Source organism: Rhinolophus ferrumequinum, chromosome X (assembly GCF_004115265.2).
Source record: "Rhinolophus ferrumequinum isolate MPI-CBG mRhiFer1 chromosome X, mRhiFer1_v1.p, whole genome shotgun sequence".
NCBI lineage: Eukaryota > Metazoa > Chordata > Mammalia > Chiroptera > Rhinolophidae > Rhinolophus > Rhinolophus ferrumequinum.
The window spans coordinates 9,891,679-9,914,997 of NC_046284.1; the positions used below are offsets into that span (position 1 = coordinate 9,891,679).

The 23,319-nt window shown below is 40.0% G+C and overlaps 1 protein-coding gene across 8 annotated transcripts in view; it reads right to left on the reverse strand.

The window, feature by feature from the left end:
- Positions 1-23,319, reverse strand: part of AFF2 (ALF transcription elongation factor 2) — a 475,172-nt gene that overhangs the window by 179,634 nt on the left and 272,219 nt on the right. For all 8 annotated transcript variants that reach the window (XM_033116400.1, XM_033116364.1, XM_033116409.1 and 5 more), the window contains exon 4: positions 5,290-5,334. In XM_033116400.1, the coding sequence (XP_032972291.1) occupies positions 5,290-5,334 (45 nt within the window). The remainder of the gene's footprint in view (positions 1-5,289; positions 5,335-23,319) is intronic.

A 23,319-nucleotide genomic window follows, 5' to 3' on the forward strand; every position in this document is an offset into this window, starting at 1 on the left:
CCCCACATATGCGTACCACATATTAAGTCCATTAAGGCTTTGAATTAGCTTCAGAAAAGGTAATACTCCACATAATTTACCCAGTCAAGGGCATTTTCACCTGCTGACAAATTTACATATTTTCCAATGTCATTAGGTAAAAGCTAGTCATCAGAATAGCAGAGGGGGCAATCATTAGTTAGTTCATTTATTTGGCTCCATCAATGTTAACATTAATTATACTCTAAATTATATTTAGCAATTGTTGTCTTTCTTGGACGGAACACTATATTGCTATTTCAAGAAATGATAATTTTAAAAGTCCACACCAGACTAGGATAGATGCTTTTTGAAACATTCCAGAAGGAATAGTACTTAAGACAGCTTTATAGAAAATCGCTTGCGTGATTCCAATTGGAACATTATTTATACATTAATTTGACAGAATATAAAATCAATTGCCTAATTATTGGTTAAATTTATCAAAGAAATTCTACTGAAAGGTGCTTGATTATGCTTCACAGTTATGATAATATAATCAAATTTCCTTTCAGACATAATTGTCTGACCAATTTTGCTCCCTGATCCATTTTTTTCTCACTCTTAAGATGAGATTTTTCATTTGTTTCCCCTTTAAAAGTAAAAAATAGTAAGTACTGTACATGGTCGTCCTGTAATTATTTGATACATTTTTTTTTTACCACGCTAAAACTGTTAAGTTAAACACAGCCCTAATAAGAATTGCCATAATTTAGAATGCTGTAAACACAGATCATGCTGTCATGAGAAAGAGGTGCCCATGTCAGTGTTTACCAACCTGATCCATATGGCAGGGAGAGATCTGTAAGACGATAGTTTATCAAATCAAGCTCCCTAAATCCTAGCTAGCAAATTCAGCATCCCTCATAAACAGTGAATTACCCTTACAGATGTTTGCCTATGAAACGATCAACTACTGACGGTACTTTGGTAGGAAACACAATCTGTTCAGCATCAGATCTAAGAGAAGCACTACATCTGCATTTTTGACTCTAGGAAGGATTTAATTGATAGCTTATTGATATTTTAAAGTAAATTCTTGCTAGGAACAAATAAATTATACTACTGCGGAACAAATAATCATTGAACATCCATCCTTAGCTCGTAGCAGTTAGTGCATGCTGCTCTCCTCAGCTTTACTCTTCCAGAAATGATTACTCTAGGACCCATAAAACCCTGTGGAGCTCAGAAAAGAAGCTGCCGCTGCCGCCCATATTATTACATATGAGCAGCTTAGGGATCCCTCATATGATAGATGAATTGTAACTGCAAAACGCCATCATTGAGCCCAGAATTGTTATTATTTTTCATTTCTGTTTGTACTTGAGGGTAGCTTGATTCTAAAGAGAAATTGGCATGCTGACGGAAGCAGGTACACAGGCTGGGCTGCACTGCACAGATGGCTGCTTTTACGCTTCTGATTTGCAAAATTTATAATAAGCAATAATGTACTTGACAAGCAGCAAAAACACCTGAACTTATACAACTTACTCTGTGGGAGAAGGACAGTTTGGCAGAAAAGTGCTGCAGGCTGGTGAATTCTGCTTTGTTTGAAAAGCTATTTGAAATTATTTTGACATAATTGAATTTGGACAAGTGAAGGAAACAACAGAAGCTGAAATAAACTGTTCGTTGATATCACTATAACAGTAATTATAAAGTGGACTGGAGCTTGTGAATTAAGGATGGATTCAGGTAAAGAAACAGGAACAGAAGGAATGGATAACATGACATTGTCACAGACCTGCAGACAAATTCCTTAACCTCTCTGGGTTTTCCTCTTTCCTGTTTTGTAAAATGTGATGGATAATACAATCCTTTAGGGCTGTTATGAAGAGAAAATGACATAATGTGCTTAAGCACTCTTCCTGGCATACATATAGTAAGTGGCACGTTACTGTTGTTATTTCTTTTATTAGGAGCAGTAACTTGTTAGTGGTGTTATTTTATTATTTGAAATGAGATTTGAAAAATATTAAGAAGAAAGAATTCATTCCCAAGACCTACTCGAATTATGTTGGTTTGCTGGTGTTCTTAGTCAAAACTTCTAGAAGTAAGTCAGCCAGTATCTGAAGCAATTCTTTTTTTACAGGTCTTACTTTTTCCAGTTTTATTGAGAAATAATTGACATACATCACTGTATAAGTTCAAGGCATACAGCATCATGGTTTGATTTAATAATACTGTGAAATGATTACTACAATAGGTCCAATAAACATCCATCTTCTCATATAGATACAATAAAAAGAAAAGAAAGAAAAAAGGAAAAAAAAATTCCTCCGTGTGATGAGAACTCATATGATGTACTCTCTTAACAACTTTTTATATGTCATACAGTAGTGGTAACTGTAGCCATCATGTTTACATTCCATCCTAGTCCTCATTTATCTTATAACTGGAAGTTTGTACCTCTTGAACACCTTCCTACAATTTCCCCTCCCCGACCCTATGCCTTTGGTAAACACAAGTCAAATGTCTTTTTCTATGATTTTGCTTTTTTCTAAGACTCCATATATAAGTGAGATCATATAGTATTTATCTTCTTCAAGGCCCATCCATATTGTCACAAATGGTAGGATTTCCTCATTTTCTATGTCTGAATAATATTCTATATAGACACCACAATTTCTTTATCCATTCATCCATCGATGGCTACTTAGGTTGTTTCCATGTCTTGGCTATTGTGAATAGCGCTGCTATGAACATAGGGGTGCAGCCATCTTTTCGAGTTAGTGTTTTTGTTTTCTTTGGATACATTCCCAGAAGTAGAATTGAAGCAATTTTTATAATCAAAAGATTCTCACGGTAGGTTTGTTATAGGGTGGTTGACATTTAGGTGTAGTACAAAACGAAGACCAGGTTCTATTTCTGCTTTTGCCATATGTTAGCCTCGCCTTTGTTTGCCGGTCACTTATAACCTCTCTGGGCCTCAACTTCCTGAAATAACAGGGAACTACCACATTTCTTCTGATCAAAATAAGATAATGAAGTTCAAGTGCTTTGAAAGGCAGTCATGTGCTACAGGGAAATAAGGTTGTGCTGGTCTGCAGGGGAGCTGAGCCCATTATCAGAGAAATGGTGAGAGGAACTTTCAAAGAAACCTGACTGGTTTGGATTTGAACAGCATTTTGAATAAGGGGGCCAAAATAAAATGCATTAGACGAAAGTATTTTCATTGCCAGGGTACTGAGGGGCCGAGAGTGGGGCGGGGTCAGCTGTGGTGTCCTTGGTTAATAAAAGAAATCTGTCCCTATGTGAGATGAAGTGTGTTTGCATGCATTTGCGTGTGGCGCTGTAAAGGCAAAAAGGGGGAATCGGGGAGGTTGGGAAAGTTGGGAGAGCAAACAGACTGAGCTCTCAATGTCACATACAAAAACAGTGGCTACACTTTAAAGCTTCCTTCTCTGCAGTTGAGTGGTGGGATGCAAGGGTGAAAAGTTACCCCCTGTTTTCTAGATGAAAACACATACCGTGTTTCCCCGAAAATAAGACCTAGCTGGACCATCAGCTCTAAAGTGTCTTTCGGAGCAAAAATTTATATAAGACACGGTCTTACATTAAAATAAGTATAATATAATATAATATAACATAACATAATATAATATATACCTGCTTTTTTTCTTTCCATGATTAAGTGACTTTCTGGTGTTTCTCTAAGTGGCCTCTCCAGCAGACTGGAGTCGCCAGCCCCTGACAGGTGTACATCTGCTCCCCTCGCTTAGTCACTGTGTGAGCCACCTAGACACCAGACTGCTCTTAAGTAGAGATTGGCAATGGTGACAATTAGGGGGTGATTTGGAAATGGGTCTGACATTCCTTTGGGAGTCAACCAAAGACCACTGACATCATCTGGAAAAACAAGACAACTGTACTCATAGAGACTAGGGTAAGATATTTCTTTAAGGAAGGCAGCCGACACACTAGCAAGGATTTGGTGTATTTGTATATCAGAACTTTCTCCACCCAATAGAAGGAGCAAGCAACTGGGTTCTCAGGACGCATCATACTTGTGTATTTCACAACAGTTATTCGTTCTACACCGGATCCTTGGACATCAGGGAGAGATGACTGAGGGATTCCTGCGCTATTATCTTACAAAAGTAGTGGGTATATCCCTAATTCAGATAGTCTCATCTCTGGTCAGGGTGCCAGGCCTCCTTTTTAAGTCAACAACAATGTTCTTGAGCTGAAAAGGTACATGAACATCCACAACAGGTAAAATCACGTGGCCAGTCAATTTGATGGTAAACAGCTTGCTGCTTTTTATTACTCCTTTGGCTGCATTTTCACAGGGTTTGCTTCAAACACTGGGCTGCTGAGAAGGCACTTACCAGGGGGAGTTGCAGTGGCTTTGGTAAGTGAGGAAAGGGGGTGCAGGAATTTTGACTGGCACACAGGTTATTTTCTTTCCCCAATAGAAAGCCTGCATGGTTTTCTCATGGTCATTCCGATCATCATTTATCATCATAACAAGCAGTTATATGCCACTTGGCAGCTTTTAAGGGAATCAGGACAGGTATTATTGCCCTCTTTTACAGACAAGGAAGGGAGAGTCAGAAAGATAAAGTCATCTGTCCACAGAAGTGACAAATGGTACAGGCAGGACTGGACCTCCTTCCAGTGACTCCTGTTGTTCCTATACCATGTTGCCTTATGATATCAACAGTCAGAGTCAGGAGATACATTTTTCTGGCTTGGCTTTGGTGTTTCCGTTTGGTTTAATCATTCCCTTTGGCAGAGGTTATTGTCACCTTTTGCAACTTTGCGCTGCCTCCATGCCTTTCTCATGTATAAATTCACTCCCATTGGTAACATTTCCCACCACCAGTCCCAAGTCTCTCCCCCGCCCCTCTCCTCCACCCTTTCACATCTCATGCCCTCGTAATAGGCTACAATGTCCATAACCATGTGCCATCCACAATGTAGTGGGAGGCAGTGGTGAAATTGACTGGAGATTCCAGAAGACAGTAAAGCAAAGATTTAGAGCAGGATGCTTGAATGGGGAAAGTTTCCTCAAAAGGTGGTGAGTTCATCCAGACTTCAAAAGAAAGATCCAAGAGGAGGCAAGAATGGAACAGAAGCTTGGTGAGATTAGGAGACTAGCTTGATTAAAGAGGGCAGAGATGACAGGTAAGAAATGACGCAGGAGGTATATAAGCAGAAGGGTCTTGAAGTGATACTCATGGAAACAGAACAGTAATTACTTTAAACAGCTTACGCAGATAGATTGCTTCATTATTAAAAGGCACAGAAATAAAGGTTTAAACTCACCCGTAAGATTTCTTCAACACAGCTTGGATCACTGGTAAGGCTTACCTAAAACAAAATAAACAAACAAAAAAAAATTAAGCATAATCTAGTTATTCTCAGAGAAGCTTATTGCGTAATATTTTACTGTGTAGGAAAAATTGCAAAGGAAGTAAATATAGCTATCAATGTGTTTTTTTTGTTCCTATTACATACAAAGCAGTAAGTATCTGCAAACGGCCTGTTCTGTTTTACTTTAACGAAGCAGTAAGACTACAGTGCAAGTTGCAGAAGGAGAATGACTTGTTCTGTCATATTTTGCTGTGGGGACAACTGAGCCACCCTCCCCTATTGTCCGGGCTTCACTTTGCTCGTCTATCCCGACAAGGAGCTCAACTTTCTGCTCTTTAAGGCCCCTTTCACCTTCTGACATAGTCTACAATGTTACTCATCATCAGAGATTTTTAAAAGATGAGGTCTATGGGAAACACTTCGCTGATTAAATTAAGTTGTCTTTGAACTTAGGAGTCCAACCAGATGCCCACAATTCTTATCCAAGACACTAAGGGTAAAACTCCTGCGTAAACTGCATGCATGCCTTGGCGCTTACAAAGACTCTCAGAAATACACAAAGTGATTCCATGAGCCATCTTTCCCAATGGGACGCCTTCCTAATAGATCAAAATTCAAGCAACTAGCAGGGATGTACTGAGGACTCACTCCATGTCTGGCAGGTGGCCCTTTCTTCCAGGGGTTCTACAGTAAGGGCAAACAAGAAGCCAAACACCAAAGTGAGACACCAGCAATAAAGCAGTGCATGAGAAGGGACCTGAGAGTGGGACGGCCACCTGGAGAAAGGTCTGTGGGGCCTGATGTCACCTGTGCAGGTTATGGGCATCCCCCAAACATTCCTGACTCTCTCCATACCTTCATCCTTTCCAGGATTGCAATCTGATCACTTCTACCTCCCTCCAGTTCTGGTAAGGAGAACATTTGGTCTCTCTGACTCACTGCCTTGGGAGATGAAAGGCCAGTCCTATACAGACAGCACTGCCACACAGGCCACATGCCAGGCCTCTGGCAAGGGCAATTAAGTTACTAACCCCTTAGTTACTCTGATACACTGGAGTATGAAGCATTACTATATTTGGGGAAATGGGGAATAGAATATGGCTTCAGTTTTCTTCAACATTAAAAAAAATACACGCTAAAATCATGGGCAAATCTTAAATTAGTATTAAAGTCACTACTGTCCATATATAAATTTCAGCCAACGTTTATTGAATGTAAAGGCCCCTGCTCCCAGGAACATAAAATCCTTAGTGGGGGAGGCAGGCTGAGAAAGAGTTACAAACAATGCCGGGCCATCCAGCCTGGGTTATCCTGGTGTAATTAATTACAGTGTCCCCTTTCCTCTTCAAAAACGTCCCAATTTGGATGACAAATTACACAGTCACCTTCCAAGAGCAATCATATTCCAATACTGGGTAGAAAGAACAGCAAAAAGAAAGGCTAAAAAAGTTGGCTGGGCAAACATTGTAAATAACACATTGTAAGTACATTGTAAATAGGGAACCCTAGGTGGTTTGGCCTAGCACAGTTTGTTCATTCATTCATTCACTCATTCATTCAATAAATATTTTTTGAGAACCACCAGACTTGTACTAGGCACAGGTACAATGGGAAGTAAAAGGAAACACAGTTTCCTCCCTCATGGAGTTTGCACAAGACTCAAGAGGAAGGAAGATATGAAGAATCACACAGTTAATGTACAACTGTGACTGTGGTAAGTGCTACAAAGGATACCATCCCATGGACACTAGATCTGCAAAATGAAAGGTTCCGTGTCCGAATGAGTGTGGGAAATGCTAAAATCCATTGCCTTCTTGGAGACCCATGGTGCAAATTAAAGGCTCTGAGACATCTATTGAATTGATTTAATGCAGCACGTTCCCAACTTTCTTGACCACTGAATTCTTGGGTTTTTCATTTTCATGTCACCCCACCTCCATGATTAACAATTATGTTGTGGTATAGATACACAATGGAATATTATACGGCGGTAAGAAAAGATGATATAGGACCATTTGTGACAACATGGATGGATCTTGAGAGTATGATGCTAAGCGTAACGAGTCAGACAGAAAAAGCAGAGAACCATATGATTTCACTGATATGTGGTATATAAACCAAAAACAACAAAAGAGCAAGACAAACAAATGAGAAACAAGAATTCATAGACACAGACAATAGTTTAGTGGTTACCAGAGGGTAAGGGGGTTGGGGGGTGGGAGATGAGGGTAAGGGGGATCCAATATGTGGTGATGGAAGGAGAACTGACTCTGGGTGGTGAACACACAACGTAATTTATAGATGATGTGATACAGAATTGTACACCTGGAATCTATGTAATTTAATAACAATTGTCACCCCAATAAATTAAAAAACAAAAAAAAAACAAAAAAAAACACAATTATTACCATTGCACAGAACAAGTGTTTGCAGAACATACACTGGGAGATACTGGTTTAACATATTCAGGGATTATAGGACTGAAATGATTATTCTCAACAGCAAATAAAAATCTCATTCCATTGCTCAATGCTCCAGGAACTATATTTTCTAAGACAATTCTTGAACTTCTAACAAATACCTCCCCCAAAGGTCAAAATGATTATAGCAAAACTTTAATCTTTGACATCACTGTTGCATTGTATCAGCATTGCTGCCTGGGCTAAAAATGTATAGGCCACACTCAGGAAAAGGTCTTTGTTTTTCTTTGTCCAAACAAACACGTGCATGTTAATTAACGAGGAAAAAATATCAACAATTTGCAGACACAGCAAGAACACTTGCCTATGAGTCTAACGAGTTAGATGGGAGTCTCGGCCCTACTGCTTGGTAGCAGGACTCAGTACCTTTACCCCTCTAAGTTCTGCTTTTCCCAACTGTAAAATAAAATACAATAAAATAAAATAACAACAACAATAATAATACCTACTCCTTTCCAATCTCACAAGGTTTCTGTGAGCAGCAAATGAAATAAGTGATGTGAATGCGCTTTGTATCCCACAAAGCCCCATACGATGAGTCAGGTTATTACCCCCTCGTCCTGTTGCTCTCCTTACTTCTTTATTATTAAGTCTAGTCTTCTCATCTCTTCAAGGTAAGATCTAACTCACTCTTGCAAACTGCAAATATTATCTCTACACCTGGTATTATAAATATCCATATCCTTATGGGGGAAATGTTGTCAAAATAGAAAGAGTCGTGGACTCTGGGGCATTGCAGCAAATCTAATAATGACTTATTAGGGTCAGTAGCTTGGGAAAACTCTATAGACAAGGGCAGTCAAATAAATATGCATCTACATGAAGTGTTCAGATTCCTTTTTCTTTTTAAGAAAATACTGGAATCCAGCATTCACATGGAGTTGCTAGTCCTGTAAACTCATCTAGCCCTGTCCCACAGCTGTTTTCACTGCAATACAACTACATTTCAGCCACAAGTGTCCCCCCCCACCCCGCAAGTGCTTTTGAATTAAGTAGCACGGATTTCCTCCGTGCCTAGAACGGTGTGAGGCATGAGGGGGTTGGTAATACAAATAACTATGAGACTTGGCCTCTTTCTCTCAGAGTTACATGTCTAGATGGGATGGGAAAACAAACAGTTAGAGACCCACTGGGACATACATTGTAAGGTAGTCATGACAAGGGTAATAGGACTGTATTCATTCACCCCTCTGCCTATTCATCAGTTCTCCCATTTATTTCTTTAGACAACAAATCCTGATTGAGCTCACACTGTGCTCAGGATGGTGCCAAGAAGGAGGATTTAAAGACACTGAAGACAACATAATTCCTGCCCTCAAGACTCCACGCAAATTGGGGAGACAGACATTTACACGGGAGACAGACAATACTGAGCAGCAGGTCTGATTTAGGTGTCAGGGCGAAGGGTACCTACCGGGTTCACGGACAGAGCCATGTCCGACAGAAGCTCCCAGCCGCTGAGGTCCGCACTGGAATCGTCACTCCCTATGGGAGTAAGAGGCCAAAGACTTGACATGGCCGAGAAGTGGTGTGGCCACTTGAGGCCACTTCAGTCTCTGACCCCCTGCAGAGCTGCGCCGGGGTCACTCTGTGCAGTGGAAGAAAGCTGAACTAAGGCTGGGCTCGGCCTGAATTTTGTCCAGTTGTTTTTTCTCTTTCTCTCCCTTTCTCTCTCTGACACACACCCCTCTCGCAGGGATGCTGGAGTCACATGGACAGGTGTGAAAGGAGACTGAGGAAGAGAACTAACGAGTGGTGACACTGGGATTAGCACTGCTGCCCGGCCAGTTGCCAAGCGGCTCTTTAATTCCGGAGCCACCTTCTCCTCTCTTGAAATCCACTCTTGAGTATTCAGATAGTCCACAAAGCGCAAGTTAGCCACTCAGAGCCGCAGCGTCCTTTGGCGTCCCCCTCCTCCTAGAGTAGAAAGCAAGCTGCATGCCGCACAGGAAAAGCGGTGCTCTCACTCCTGGCCTCAGCAGACCCTCTTGTGCTGGGCAGGAGGGGGTCCTCTAGGGCCAGGGGAAGCAGGCGCATGTCGGACAGGTGGTGAGTTTACTGAGAGCCCTCACAAGTGCCTACCCTCTCTGCATGTGACAGTGCAGGCTGCCACCCCATGTAGCCACAGAGAGACCATGCACAGATCATCTGCCTGGTGAGAAATACATATCTTAGGAAATAATCAGGGTACCTTTGAATCAGCACATATTCAATTAACTGCAGCAACAATAAATGAACTGCATTGGATGTTTTAATCATTCTGGAATTAATCAGTTTGGAGCATCCTTCTTGGCGATTAGGGTAATATGAGATATCAAAAATACCCTGATTATGGCATTGCGAAACATAAGCAGCAGCTAGCACTAATAGAAAACATGGAGATTAATGTAAAACATTGAAAGAATAATGATCGTGTCATAGTTAACCCAGGGGAGGTGAATGCATGCCTGAGTACATTATTATTAAGATATTGCGAGGGAAGAGAGGTCATTTTCCCCCTCTAAAATCATCGTGAGGTTGTCCCACAATGCCTGGCAATCAGAGCCTACTATTTGAGGTATATTGCACTGTGACAAAGACTTCGCAAAGTAAAACTCCAAAATTGCAAGTTGAATTGCCGACAAATGCTTGGATTCCCCTACCGAGGGCCAGTGACACCGAGTGACACACCACTAACCCCAAATATCATGCAATCAGCCCAGTTAAAAAATATATCCATGATTGACACCCATGGCGGCTTCCAAACTAATTCCGTTTGTATTTTTGTTAACAAATTTCCACATGTATCCCCATGATTGACTTACAGGACACAGGACTCCCCTGAAATGGCATTACTAATAAAATAAAAACTCAGGTTATGATATTGTACTACCAAATGAGTTTTCTGTCTTTTAAAAATGTTTAATCCTCATTGTTGGTGATTTATGAAAACCAGGGGCAGCAGCCTCAGAGGCTTTATCTCCCCTCGCCATCCACGGAGGCCAAGTTTTCCAATTTGGAAACTCCGAACCCCGTTCACATTAGGGTCCTTCTGTCCCCTGCTTCCTGCCTCGTCTTAACCTGTCCCTATTCTAGTTTGTGTTCATGAGTCTATGATTAAATGAAAACAGTTCATATTACATAAGCTGCAGACAGAAGTCCTCAGGTAATAGAACTGCAATCAAAGCAAACAAACACAAAAAGATTTTTACAAAAGTGACGTGTGACAGGCAACTAGCTCATCTTCCAATTTCATTTTAATACAGCAAAAGTCCTGAGTGTCCAAAGAGTGGGTGTTTACCTTAAAATAAGGCTTCTGATCAATTTTTAAGGGAGTCACATGGCCAAAATACCCCATGTAAAACAAGCTAATAGTCACCATTCCCTCTAAGAAAAGAAGGAACCAAAAGTAGAGTGTGAAGATCAAAGGAATGTAACATTTGCCATTTTAAGCCAAGTCCAGAAAATGAATTTTTTTTTCCAGAATCTTACATGAAACCAGAACTAAAAGGGAAGAGACAGTAATCACATTTTATTCATGTGAGCACATAAATAAGATAATTTACTATATTTTCTGGGAACATCAAGGGATAGTGGAAAGAACATGGATTTTGAAGCTGGACAAATTTGGATTTTAATCCCAGCTCCGATACTTAACTTGCTTTGTAAACTTGGGCAAAATACTTGAACATCTCTGAGCCTCTGTTTCCCTATCTACATAAGAGGAATTTAAAAATCCACTTCTAAATTTAAAATAAATAAATAAATAAATAAAATGCAAAAAATAAAAAAAATAAAAATAATAAAAATCCACTTCTAGGATTGTCGTGAGGTTGAGATGACCTGAGGTACATAAAAGTATCTCAGCCCGGTAGGGGGTGCGTCAGATGTCTCCAACGTCACCTTCTATTCTAAGTTCCCTCTAAGGCCCTTGGAAACGCATTGGCACCCTGAGCCTTGGGACCATTGAGTTGATAGTGTGGACGCCTTGTCGATTGCCCCCCATGACATCTTGTGAATGTCACTGATTATTAAATCCTATTCAAGGGCCTGGTGTACAAAGGAGTCTCAGGCTGCTACTCCATCTGGTGGCTCTCACTGAAGGTGACAAAGGAGGCTGGAGATGGGACTTGAGGGGGTAAGACAACAGAGAGAGAAGCGGGGGTTGGGGGTGAAGGGGTGGGGGATTTGCTTCATTATGAGGCCATCTCTTCACTGATTACATTAGGTATGGGGAACAGCGGAATACATACGCACAAAGTCCCATCATCAGCTAAGAGTACCTAATGGCAGATGGAATTTCCTGTGAAGAGTGCTTAATTCGGTGGGTTCTGAATAGCCATTAGCTCACTGTTCATTTATTTGGTCTAATAATTAGTTTCTACAGATGACTGACCTATAAACAGGGAGGGGGGCTTTAATCTTAAAGAAAAATAAGGTAGATATCTAGGAAGAATACCCTAAGAAACCAAGAGCCTATCTGGAAGCCCCCGTCTGTCTGACCTACATTCCTCCCAGGACGCTTTGCCTCTGATCACCTGGGCTGCATAGTGAGATCATTCTGGCTGCTGCTGCCACTGCCCATACCCGGGGCCAGGCTGTGTGGTTTCTGCTGGTCAGGTTCTCCAGGGCCAGACCCCCTCCTTACACATTCTCCGGGCTTCTCTCCTAGATTCCTTAATTCTGGGGCTCACACTCAAGCTGTATTCTCCTCCTCGTCTTTGTCAGCCGCCAGACTTTGACCCAGCTTGCTTGCCCCTTCCTGTCTGTGCTCTTCTCAGCCTTCTGTCTGCTCTTGGTGCCTGCCCTGCAATCCAAATAACTTCCAGCCATGCTCCCTTCCTTTTGAAATTCCTGGGCATGCATCTGACGCCTCCACGGGATACCCTCCAAGGATCCATGTGATACACACTTCTGTCCTGTCTAAGTCTTAGTACCACAACCCAGGACCATTTAACATTAAAGTCTTGATTCCACTCAAACCCCTACTTATTGCACTTCCATTAATATTACTTAGGCTAACTCGTGCACAGGCCCCTAATTTTTTATAGTAAAAGAGGATACTGGAAAAATACAGATGTACAAATCGCAGCAAAGTAAGGCAATGTCTGAACTCTATCGATAGCCAATGTTAACAAGGCTAATCTAAATGCATGACCTAAATATATAAAAACATATATCAGGTAGCAAGTCCACTTCTGAATTTTCTCAATTAAAAGAGTAAATGTTAGAGTTTTTAGAGCTTTTGAGTACTCCACGATCACAGCAAACTCTCATAGTAGTATAGAGCATCTAAATAATTGCAAAGCAGTGATCTCAATTTTAGGTAAATATGATCTAATACAACAGTGAAAAGAAAAACATACTGCTAGCCAGAAAACTGTACTGTCATGTCCATGCTCTCCTGCGAATTAACTGTGTGATTTCAGACAACTCACTTTCTCACTCTCCAATTTATACAATGAAGGCATGGGAACATATTACAAATTCCCAGTGTTTTTGTATTTCAAATAACAGTACAAAATTAATAGGGGATCGACATAAGATCACCGATTTTTTTTTTTTTTTTTGCCAGGAAAGGACAGTACAAAAACAACACCCAAAAGGTAGGAAAGACAGTTTCTTCATAAATATGACAGCAAACTTACGCCAACATCAAACACACTGACACATACCATTGTTTTCATATTTCCCATTTTGTCACAGAACAAACGGCACCTTCGCATTGGACTCGTTGCCAGGCAAGATGGCACCTCAGGTATCTTTTGGATTTTGTGGTTTATTCACCTTCTATTTATTCTACTATATTACAGATATTTTATTCTATGTAGCAGTCCACTTCACAACATTCAATTCTCTATCTCCTACGCATGGATTATTTTCCCTGTGGATTGATTATTAATGCTAACTTTCAAATCCCAGATACAGTTTCTCTTCCCCTGATGGTGATTTTTAAATGCATGGGAAATTAAAATTAGTTTTTGTACTAACCAATACAAACACAATGAAGAAGGCAACCCTTACGTAAAACGTCCTATGTAGTAGCATGTAGCATACGTGTACTATAGACCTCACCTAAAAAACTGCTTTCACACCTTAGTCATCCTAAGATGAAACTGAACCAAGAGACCATATATAGTACCTTTTGCTAGGAGTCGACATTCCACACAGCATAGTATATGATCTATCACATGTCATGTATTCTAAAGACACCCACGAACGCTTAGGAGTTTCTAAGAAGGCAGGAGGAAAACCAGGTGAGCATAGTGTCCCAGAAGCATGGAGAAGAAAGGGCTTCAAAGAGAAAGTGGCCATTAAGTTAGATAAAGATGCAGAATTGGTCATTGGGTTTGGCAAGATCTAAGTCATTGGTCATTGTGCTTACGAGCTATTTCAGTGGCAAGCCGTGGACGCAAATCTGAAGGAGTGTGTTGAGGGGACAGGCAGAGGGGCAAATGGAGAGAGTGAATAAACAATTCGTACTGTGAGAGGCAGCAGAGAAATGGGTGAGAGCAAGTCAGGATATGGAAGTCAAGATTCTTTCTTCGTTTTTCTAAGAGCGATGATATTAAGGCATAGTTATATACCAGTGAGGACAACTCAGTGGAGAGGGGAAAAGTGTAGCAAAAGAGAAAGTGGGAGATGGTAAAAGTAAAGTCCTTGAGAAAGAGAAGGGTGATCGAGACACAATTGGACAGGCTGGCCTGAAATAGCAGCAAGGACACTTCTTGACATTTTTTCCATTGTAACAGGAAGGAAGGTACGTAAGCTGTCCGGTGGAGAAATTAAAGATGAGAAGATGAGGTGGTACTTGTCTGATTATATCTGTTTTTGTCTATGAAGTATGTGGCAAGGCCATCCACCGAGAATGGGGGTGGTCATTGAAAATATGAGGAGAAAGGAGACTTGGGAAATAGCTGTCTTGGAGAGCTGGAACATGAATTTGCTGGGAAACTGTAACAGCTCTCTCGCGATGTTTAAGGAAGAGAGAGTGTTAGCTACAGTGAAACACAGGAGACGCTGCACATGTTCGGAGTATGGAGATAAAGGGGGGACAAGGCAGTGGGAAATGTGAGAACTGAGGCCAACTAGCTCTAATGATTGAGAAGGTGACACTCTCATCCCCACTATTAGCTATACTGCCCTTTCTAACACTGATCAGCTAATTAACCACTGTTTGCAGTTCTCCAACTGCTCTAATCTACAAGAGGCTTCATTCTGAATGGAACAAGCCGAGAGCCCAGGAATAGGAGTAATGATTTTCTGCGACCCACAGTGGTGAATTCCATAATATTATTCAGAAGGCCAGATGAAATTAAGCCCAGGGCCAAATATGGCCCCAGGGCTTGAAGATCTCCTCCTCTCTGGGGCTAAATAAATTCAACTCTGTCTCTAGGGAGACAGAGAACTCGATTAACCCATATCCTCCTGAGAGAGATCATTTCTACATAACATTGGAAGGAGTTTCCGAATTGTTTAAAGAAGAGATATTTTTTAATCATTTAAATATTTTGCATTTAAGCAAACATCTCACATATTTACTATGTGATCTTAGCAGGAATCATTGCAAAATATGATTCTCGCTTTTTAAATTTATTTATTTTGTTCAGGTACAGTTGACATTCAATATTATTGTATATTAGTCTCAGGTGTACAGCATAGTGGTTAGACATTTATATAATTTATGCAGAGATTCCCCTGATTAGTCTAGCTCCCACCTGGCACTATACATAGTTGTGGTAACATTATTAACTATGTTTTATAATATAGCTTGGATTGACAACTTCTTCAACACCTTTATGGTTTCTGAAGATACAAGGACTTCCTCCTGGGGAGGGGGGGAATGAAGTAGAAGTTCAGAGTTTTCTGGTAGCTTCTGAAGACATTGCCACATGCATATTCTAGGGTCTTTAGACGCCGTAACCCCATTTATAAAAGAATCTTTCAAATATATATCTTATGTATATATTATTTTATATATCTTATTTATATGTTAAATATAGATCTTATTTATATATTATTTTTTGAAAATCTTTTGGAAAAGAAAGGTCTCTCCTTCACATTCACAATCCCTTACCCTAAAGAAACTACTTCATTGTCCTTCTAAATACATAGCTCATGATTTAAATGTCTGCTTTAAAACAAGAAACCCAGATTTCAGTTTGATTTTCTTCTAGCTAAAATTTCCTTACAGCAGTGTAAGTGGAATAGACTTTATAAATCGTGCCCATCCATGCCCTCAATAAAAATGTGACAACAGAATACACTTGATAGAAAGTGGCTCCACTTTCAGACTAACCTCTAAGAAAGTTGGCGCCTTCTTGACTCTCTAAACCCTGCACTTAGCATTGTCTTAATTGCCAGTGGATGACATTGTGATTCCACAGAAACAGAATTACAATTGCTCTCCTTTGACAGAGATGATCCTAAAGAACAAGTCGTGTGCATGGGAACTGAATCTTAGCCAGCTCCCCTATTATTTATAACTCTAATTAAAACACTTTTATCTATTAATGCCAAGTGACAGTGCTAAATATATTCAGGGAAGTGCACATTTTCCCCCCTATACTTCTGAAATCTCTTAGATCCGCACCCACTTACATGTGGTTTAACTGCTCACTAAAATGAAACGATAGCTAAGAATAACTCACTTCCATTAGATTTATAAATCTCATTAATTAATTCTACATCTCCAATGGTGTAGAGACCAAACTCAAATGCAAGATCTAATTAAAGAGAAGTAAAAAAAATGTTAAGAAACAACACCGAGATTGAAACACAGAAGTAACTGTTTAGCCTCAAATTAATGAGGAGCTATGCTAAGCAAGCATGTCCATTAATCCCTAATGAGGATTTTAAACACATTAAAACTTCCTAATACAAAATGTTTGCCTTCTTTTTATCCAATAACAAATAAGCCAATAATTTTCTGGCTCTAAATGACACTATTAACTGTCACGGCATGTTTTATTTGACAAACCCTCCATTCAAATACTGTAAAACCAATTAATTTGCCTGCTGTGAAATGTGTTTCTTGATAGCTTTTATGTGATTATTTTTTCTTCTCAAAGAAATGTAAATAGGAGGTCAATGTAGGTGCCTGATTTTGCTTTAAAAAATATGCCACAGCAGCTATAGGTTTTCTACCCTGTTTGCAATTCAAATGAATTGAAAGCCAACCTCCATTTTCGGGTCACAATCTCAAATCGGTTCCCTGATAAGCAAACTGTGTCAGAGTAATAGTTTGATTACCATGAAGATGGCCTCAGATTTGAGAATGGAAAGTTGTTAAAATCACCACTTTGTTCAATTATAAATAATGACTCACAACCCTGGCCCTTACCCTTCCTGCTTCGTTAAGTAACCTGGCATTGTTACCTATCTATCTCCAGCTACATCCAGCCTTCCCCCAAATGCACCCGCATGTGTGCCCAGGAAATCATTCTCTAAAATTGTACTTCATTCCTGATGCTTTTATTTGAAAACACCACAATTTGTTACACTTTTTTTTTCTTGGCAGAAAAATCAATAGAACAAATACAAGAAGTTCCTGTTTCTTAAACTTCCCCTGGGCCTTACTTAGTATCTCCAGTTAGCTTGAGAGACAGCCCTGAGGCCCCATCTGGGCAGCATTTATGGGACACTCTGAAACACTTGGCTCATGGAAGGGCATGGCACTTTTCCAGAAAATCAGTCAACAAACTCAGACCCTTGGCACAGTGTCATAAAGAAAGGGTCTGTGGCATTAAGTGTGGGCCTGCTCTGTAGAGCACCTTGAACCCATTGTATTATACACTGAAGAGCAAAGAGGGAGTGATGCACGGTGTACCAAGGTTTATAGAGCCTAAGGGTTTGTGCCAGTTAACATGGACAGCATATGCATGGCACCAACGATCCTATCTTGTCTCACATCCACATGAAAGCCAGGGATTGTTATTTCTTAGCTGTGAAAGTATGCAGGATAAACAAACATCTGGCAGGTGTTTATAATTCCAGGTATAATTACAACACATTACTGAGAGAAATAAAATACACTCAGTGAAATAACCACACTGACTCATGGCTGGAACCAATGTGTTAGGGTACTTCCAAACTTGGGGTTTGGAAAATTGAATCATGTTAAGAAAATTGTCCCAAATGGAAAATATACATTGCATCCTCACTATACACACAGTACACTGCACTAAGCATTATGGGAAATTCAGCAGATGATGAAGAGTCAATGTTCACAGGGAACATCTACTCTCGATGAATAGATGAGACCTATATACCTAATATTAGTAAAAGACAATCCAGTTAGCTCATATTTTCTGGTCCCTCAATCAGGCATATGGGCAGAAGGAGGATTTTTCTTTCAGTGGGTATGAGAACCAATTTCGATTACATGACTTAGATGGTCAGATATAGGAGTTTCCAGAATATCTAATATGGGGAGAATGAAAGCAATCATTTCAAATCAGGACTATTCTAGAAATCCCAGACTGTGTGGTGATCCTACTTTTATAATATGGATGGATGGCTTTGACAAAAACTATAATAGGAAGTCGCAGAAGAGAAAACTGCCCATGGATCTGGGTTGGTCAGGCAAACAAGTGAGACCTGACCTTAACTTTGAATAGCAGAGAAGATTCAGATAGGTAGTGACTATGGCACTGTATGACTTTGGGCCAGTCTCAGTCTTTCCAGATAGAAAACAAATGGATTGACTTAGAATCTAAACTGTCAAGTGACTCCAATCTGTTAAAGCAACTTAATCTGTGGTCCGAAGCAAATTAACTTCAAAACTTCAACTTCTGTTCACCGGCTGATCTCTAATTCATAGACATCTCCAATCTAAAATGAATAACAATACATTTCACAGGTACAGAACCCCCCATTATCTACAAAAGTAAAAATGTCAAGCCATTCTAGCAAACACTTTCAAAATGGAAACAGACAGATATTGTTTTAGAACTCCAGTGGAAGCATTAAAATGTGGACGGTTTAATTTTTAATATCAGGAAGGCCACGGTGACAATTAGATGTCATTTTCAAAAACAACATGTTGGCCCCAAAGCTCAAGTGTCTCAATTATGTGAGAGCTTCTTGTTGAATGAGAAGTTACTGTTAAATGGTAGCAAAAATATAACCTGTACTTGGCTAAATTAATAAGCTCAAAGCCAAAACATGTAGAAATGGCTCTGTTTGAAAAGATTACGTAGGAAAAAAATCCCATAATAGTTCCTAAATCTCCCTTTTTTTAATCAAGATTCGGGAATGTACTGAGACCACCAGACATCAAGTGTGCTTGCGACCTTTTCAACTGTCAGACCAGACAGACTTTTATCTTATGCGAATCAACCCAAAGCCTCAAAGGTGCAGTGTCAGAGCATGAATCCATTTCACTAGACAGTCATTGAAATTATAATTCAAAGTTCAACTTACTTTCGCATTTTCTACTGCAACACTTTTGGCAGCCCAGGGCAGAAAGTCGAAACCTGGTTTCCAATGGAGACCACTTTTAGGGGTTTTTAAATGTTGGCAGTAAGAATTCCTTCTTGTCAAAGAGACCAGCAGTCGCTGGATTTCATTAATTTCCTTTCAGTGACTGCTACTCACTCTTAGGAAGCCTTTCTTTACCTAAGGATGTTGACCTGCTGTTGGACCCCATCACAAACAGACACGAAGAGACACTGATATATTAGGAGATTGGAAAATTCCCTCCAGTGGCCTTCACAGACTCCACAACTTCCATTTATTCTCACTGATGCCATGAGTACAAAAAAGATTTGTGGCAAAGACATATAGCTGGAATCTATAAAAGCTCCCAACTCAAGATAAATAAACTCACTAACATATATTACACTATAAAGTGTTATTTGAAGATCTTTACAATCAGTTTCAAGGTTTTTCTTCATTCAAATGGGTTATCATAAAGAAGAGGGTCATTTAAATTTTAAAATAATAACCGATATAAATGATGTAGTTACAAATAGTTCATGTACATTTAGTTGGGTACCCACAAGGCTCTGGGCTGAGGGTGCAATGTAAATAAAAAATGTATTATGATCACACTAATCTTGAAACCATCTTGAAATTATCTAGCCTCACACTTAGGTATACTTATAAAGTACATTTCATTAATTTCTAAATGTTTTGCCTTTGTTTTACAATCCGCGCTCAAAAGGAAAGCATGACACCTAGCTTATCAGCCTGCTACAGGGTTTTTAAGCAGCATCTACCATCTATTTTGTGATGATAAGCTTTCTAATTAGCATTTTCAATATTCTCAGTTTCTCTTCTCTGTAAATGATCATCTAACCCCAAGTGAGATCTCCTAAATCCTTAATGTGAAGATATTAACCCCTGAATTCAAAACCCTAAGATTACCACCCTGGTGGCATACGAAAACAAGAGGGAATGAGGGCCTTTATATGAGGGCGATATGAAAAATCTCTCTATTATTACTGTTACTAAGACCAGTGCTCACACAAATAATTCCTCAGAAGTTTAGGGTACATACTACGTTACAAAGTCCTTTGACATCCTCTCCACTCCCCACCAACCCCCCTTCCCAGAAAATTTGTTCCTTATCAAAACCCTGGGAAGTAGGCCAAGAAAATAGAATGAGCTTTATTTTAAAGATTGGAAAAAAAACACACACAACAACGAAAAAAACAAAACCCTGAGGCTTCAAAAGGTTACATGACTTGTCTGCGCTTTTATGGCTATTTAGTGGTGAATATTAGGCCCTGGGTTTTCAGATAGCCAATCCAGTACATCTTCCATTATTTCATACGGCTGGTCTATAAAGACAGACTTACAGAGCTCCCACTAAAGCCAAAGGAATTCGGGAGCTGAGTTCATGAATTTCAATTAAGATGAGAGGATGCTTATCACTGTTACAGGGTAAACAATGTTATCACAAATTTCAAACTGACTATGAACATAAAGGACAAAAAAACCACTGCTGATCTAAAAAGACACCTACACAATGGCATGTTGAAAACTTGAGAGAGGAAGAAAAGCATCTTGAAGTAACATCACCTGTACAATCATGACTCTCAGTCTGTGCTTCGAAGAGCACCTGCTATTGTCACTGGTAAACCAACTCTTTCCTCCTGGCAGGCCTCCAAAGTTGCTAAGCATTGAGGACTTAGGTTCAACTCTGAGGTCAGCACCTTGCTACTCCAATCCTTGACTCTTCCTTTAGACTTTGTCTCTTGGCCATTTTACATCCAATTAAAATTTGTACAGGGTCACTGTCAATCCAAATATGCCATGAAAACTGTCCTCCCATGAACACCCACGGTCAATATTGATTTGAGACGTCATGAATTTGTGGTGAAATGAGCTTCCTGGTGTCACGCCAAGGCCGGAATAAAGAAATACATTTGCTCACTCAACACAATATAGCCTTCCTCTTTTATTGCTCTATTCAGGGAATGGGGAAACAGCCAAACAAAGCTGGCAGGGAAACCCTTCTATCTTTCAAAATTTGGTTAGATAAAGTAAGATGGGCACTCTGAAAAAAACTGCCCCCAACAGCCATTACAGGTACGGTACAGGCCCTTGATCCAAAGCATTAAAGCTCTGACGGTGATCTACTGAATCTGATGGAGGGTAGGAAGGAGAAGGACCCTGTCGTAAATGAAATAACTCTCTAATGATCAATGTGCCATCTGTCACATGCAATGCTAATGCTACAGGTTCATTCTCAATGGAATGCTTTTCAGTTGCTTGTCCAGTAATGGATACACTCATCTCATGATACACTGTTGACAGAGAAAGGGTCCTGAGGATTATACACTCCAGTCTTCTAGCGTGCGACCCAATTTAAAGACGAGGACGAATGAATTGCAGAGAGGTAAAATAATTTGCCCATGGTCACACAGCCATGTGAACAGAAGGCCTGGGAATAAATTTTGGTCCATCTGATTGAAAAGGTTACATTTTTGTAGTCATATTACACAACCGCTGCTTACATAACTCCCATGACAGGGGATTCATGACTTTATAATTCCATTTGATTGAATTCAATTCATTTCAGTTTAATTAAGCAACTCAAGAAGCTCTAATCAAGCTTCTTCTACTGTAAGATCTAATAGATCTATCTATCTACACAGTCTCTTCTATATTCTGTTAGGAAGAGAGGGGAGGTGAGTTGTGCCCTACCTTACTCTTGAAAACAAATACTAATGGAGTATCTCTTTTAAAAATTTAAATAGTGTGATGGCACAGTGATTATTAAGGCTGTGATGAAAAGATGTGTGAGAAAGCACTGTGTAAGCAAGATAGAAGACACATAAAAAGGGAGGCAAAGTCTGGCACTTTTTTGGTATGCTAGCTCTGCAGTCACCCAGCAGGGCAGGCCCTGCCCTCCTCCACCACTGCCACCAAAGGCTGGATCATCGGGAAGTCAGAATCCAGCTTTGCCTCATGCCAGGTGTGCTAGGCAACAGGCTGGAGCTCCTACTTAGATCCTTTGGCTGTAGAGCACGGTGAGGTTTACTGGAGCACAGGGGCCATGGTCACTGCTTTGGCTTCCATAGCGCCATGTTCAGCCTAAACAACTGAGCCACTCAAAGCAAGGCAATGAGGAAATGTAATGCTAGCAAGTTAGAGGTATTGAGAACAGAAGGTTAGATGAATAAACCCATTTTGTAAATTATGATTTAAGTGCAGAAAATAATAGTACTTGCTAACTTCTGAAGAGACATACACTGGAACCCTTACAAATGCCCCCACTTCTGTAAATGATCCATCCACGCCTCCTTTCTAATCGTGTATGTTTCAAAAGTGAAATTCGGTGTACTGAGTGCTATTTCTGAAAATTTAGGCAATGTCCTATCCTCTTCCTTTCTTTTCTACCTGATTTCACTAATGCAGTTCCATCATCCAGCCCTTAAATGGAAGAGCCACACGAAAGAGGAAATGATCAGTTTTAATGGGGTTCCCTAATTAGGCCATCCAAACCATGGCCTAATAGGAACTTCTAGGCCTTGTGCTTCTAGACTCTAGAGTGAAAACTTGGTGACAGCTGTTCCCAAGGCACATTGAATGCTATAAGCAGACCACCCCAGCATTTGCATTTTACATTATTTTCACAGCTTAACCGTATACTGAGTTAAAGGCAAGATGCAAAAATGAAAAATATGTATCAACAAAGCCTTTCGTTGTTATAGCTTTAGTATTAAAATAGTCATATAAAGGGCTGTTGTTTATAGAAATGCGTGCTGAGCACTTGCAATGGGCCAGGCCTATCCTTTATCTTACTTAATCTCCATGACGACGATATAATGTTGGCATTATTATCCCTGTTTTTTAAATGATAAAAGTGGGGTTCAGAAAGGTTAAGGAATTTGCCCAGGTTCACACAGTTCATATGTGATAAAGCTAAGATAGGAAATCATGTTTGTATGATCTCAAACTTGTGTTAACCACTGTAGAAGAGTGACTCCCATTTATATTATCAAAAAATAAAGTATATAGTAGCCCCCATTAAAAATGAGTTGTGTTATATTATTTCCACTTTGCAAAACTC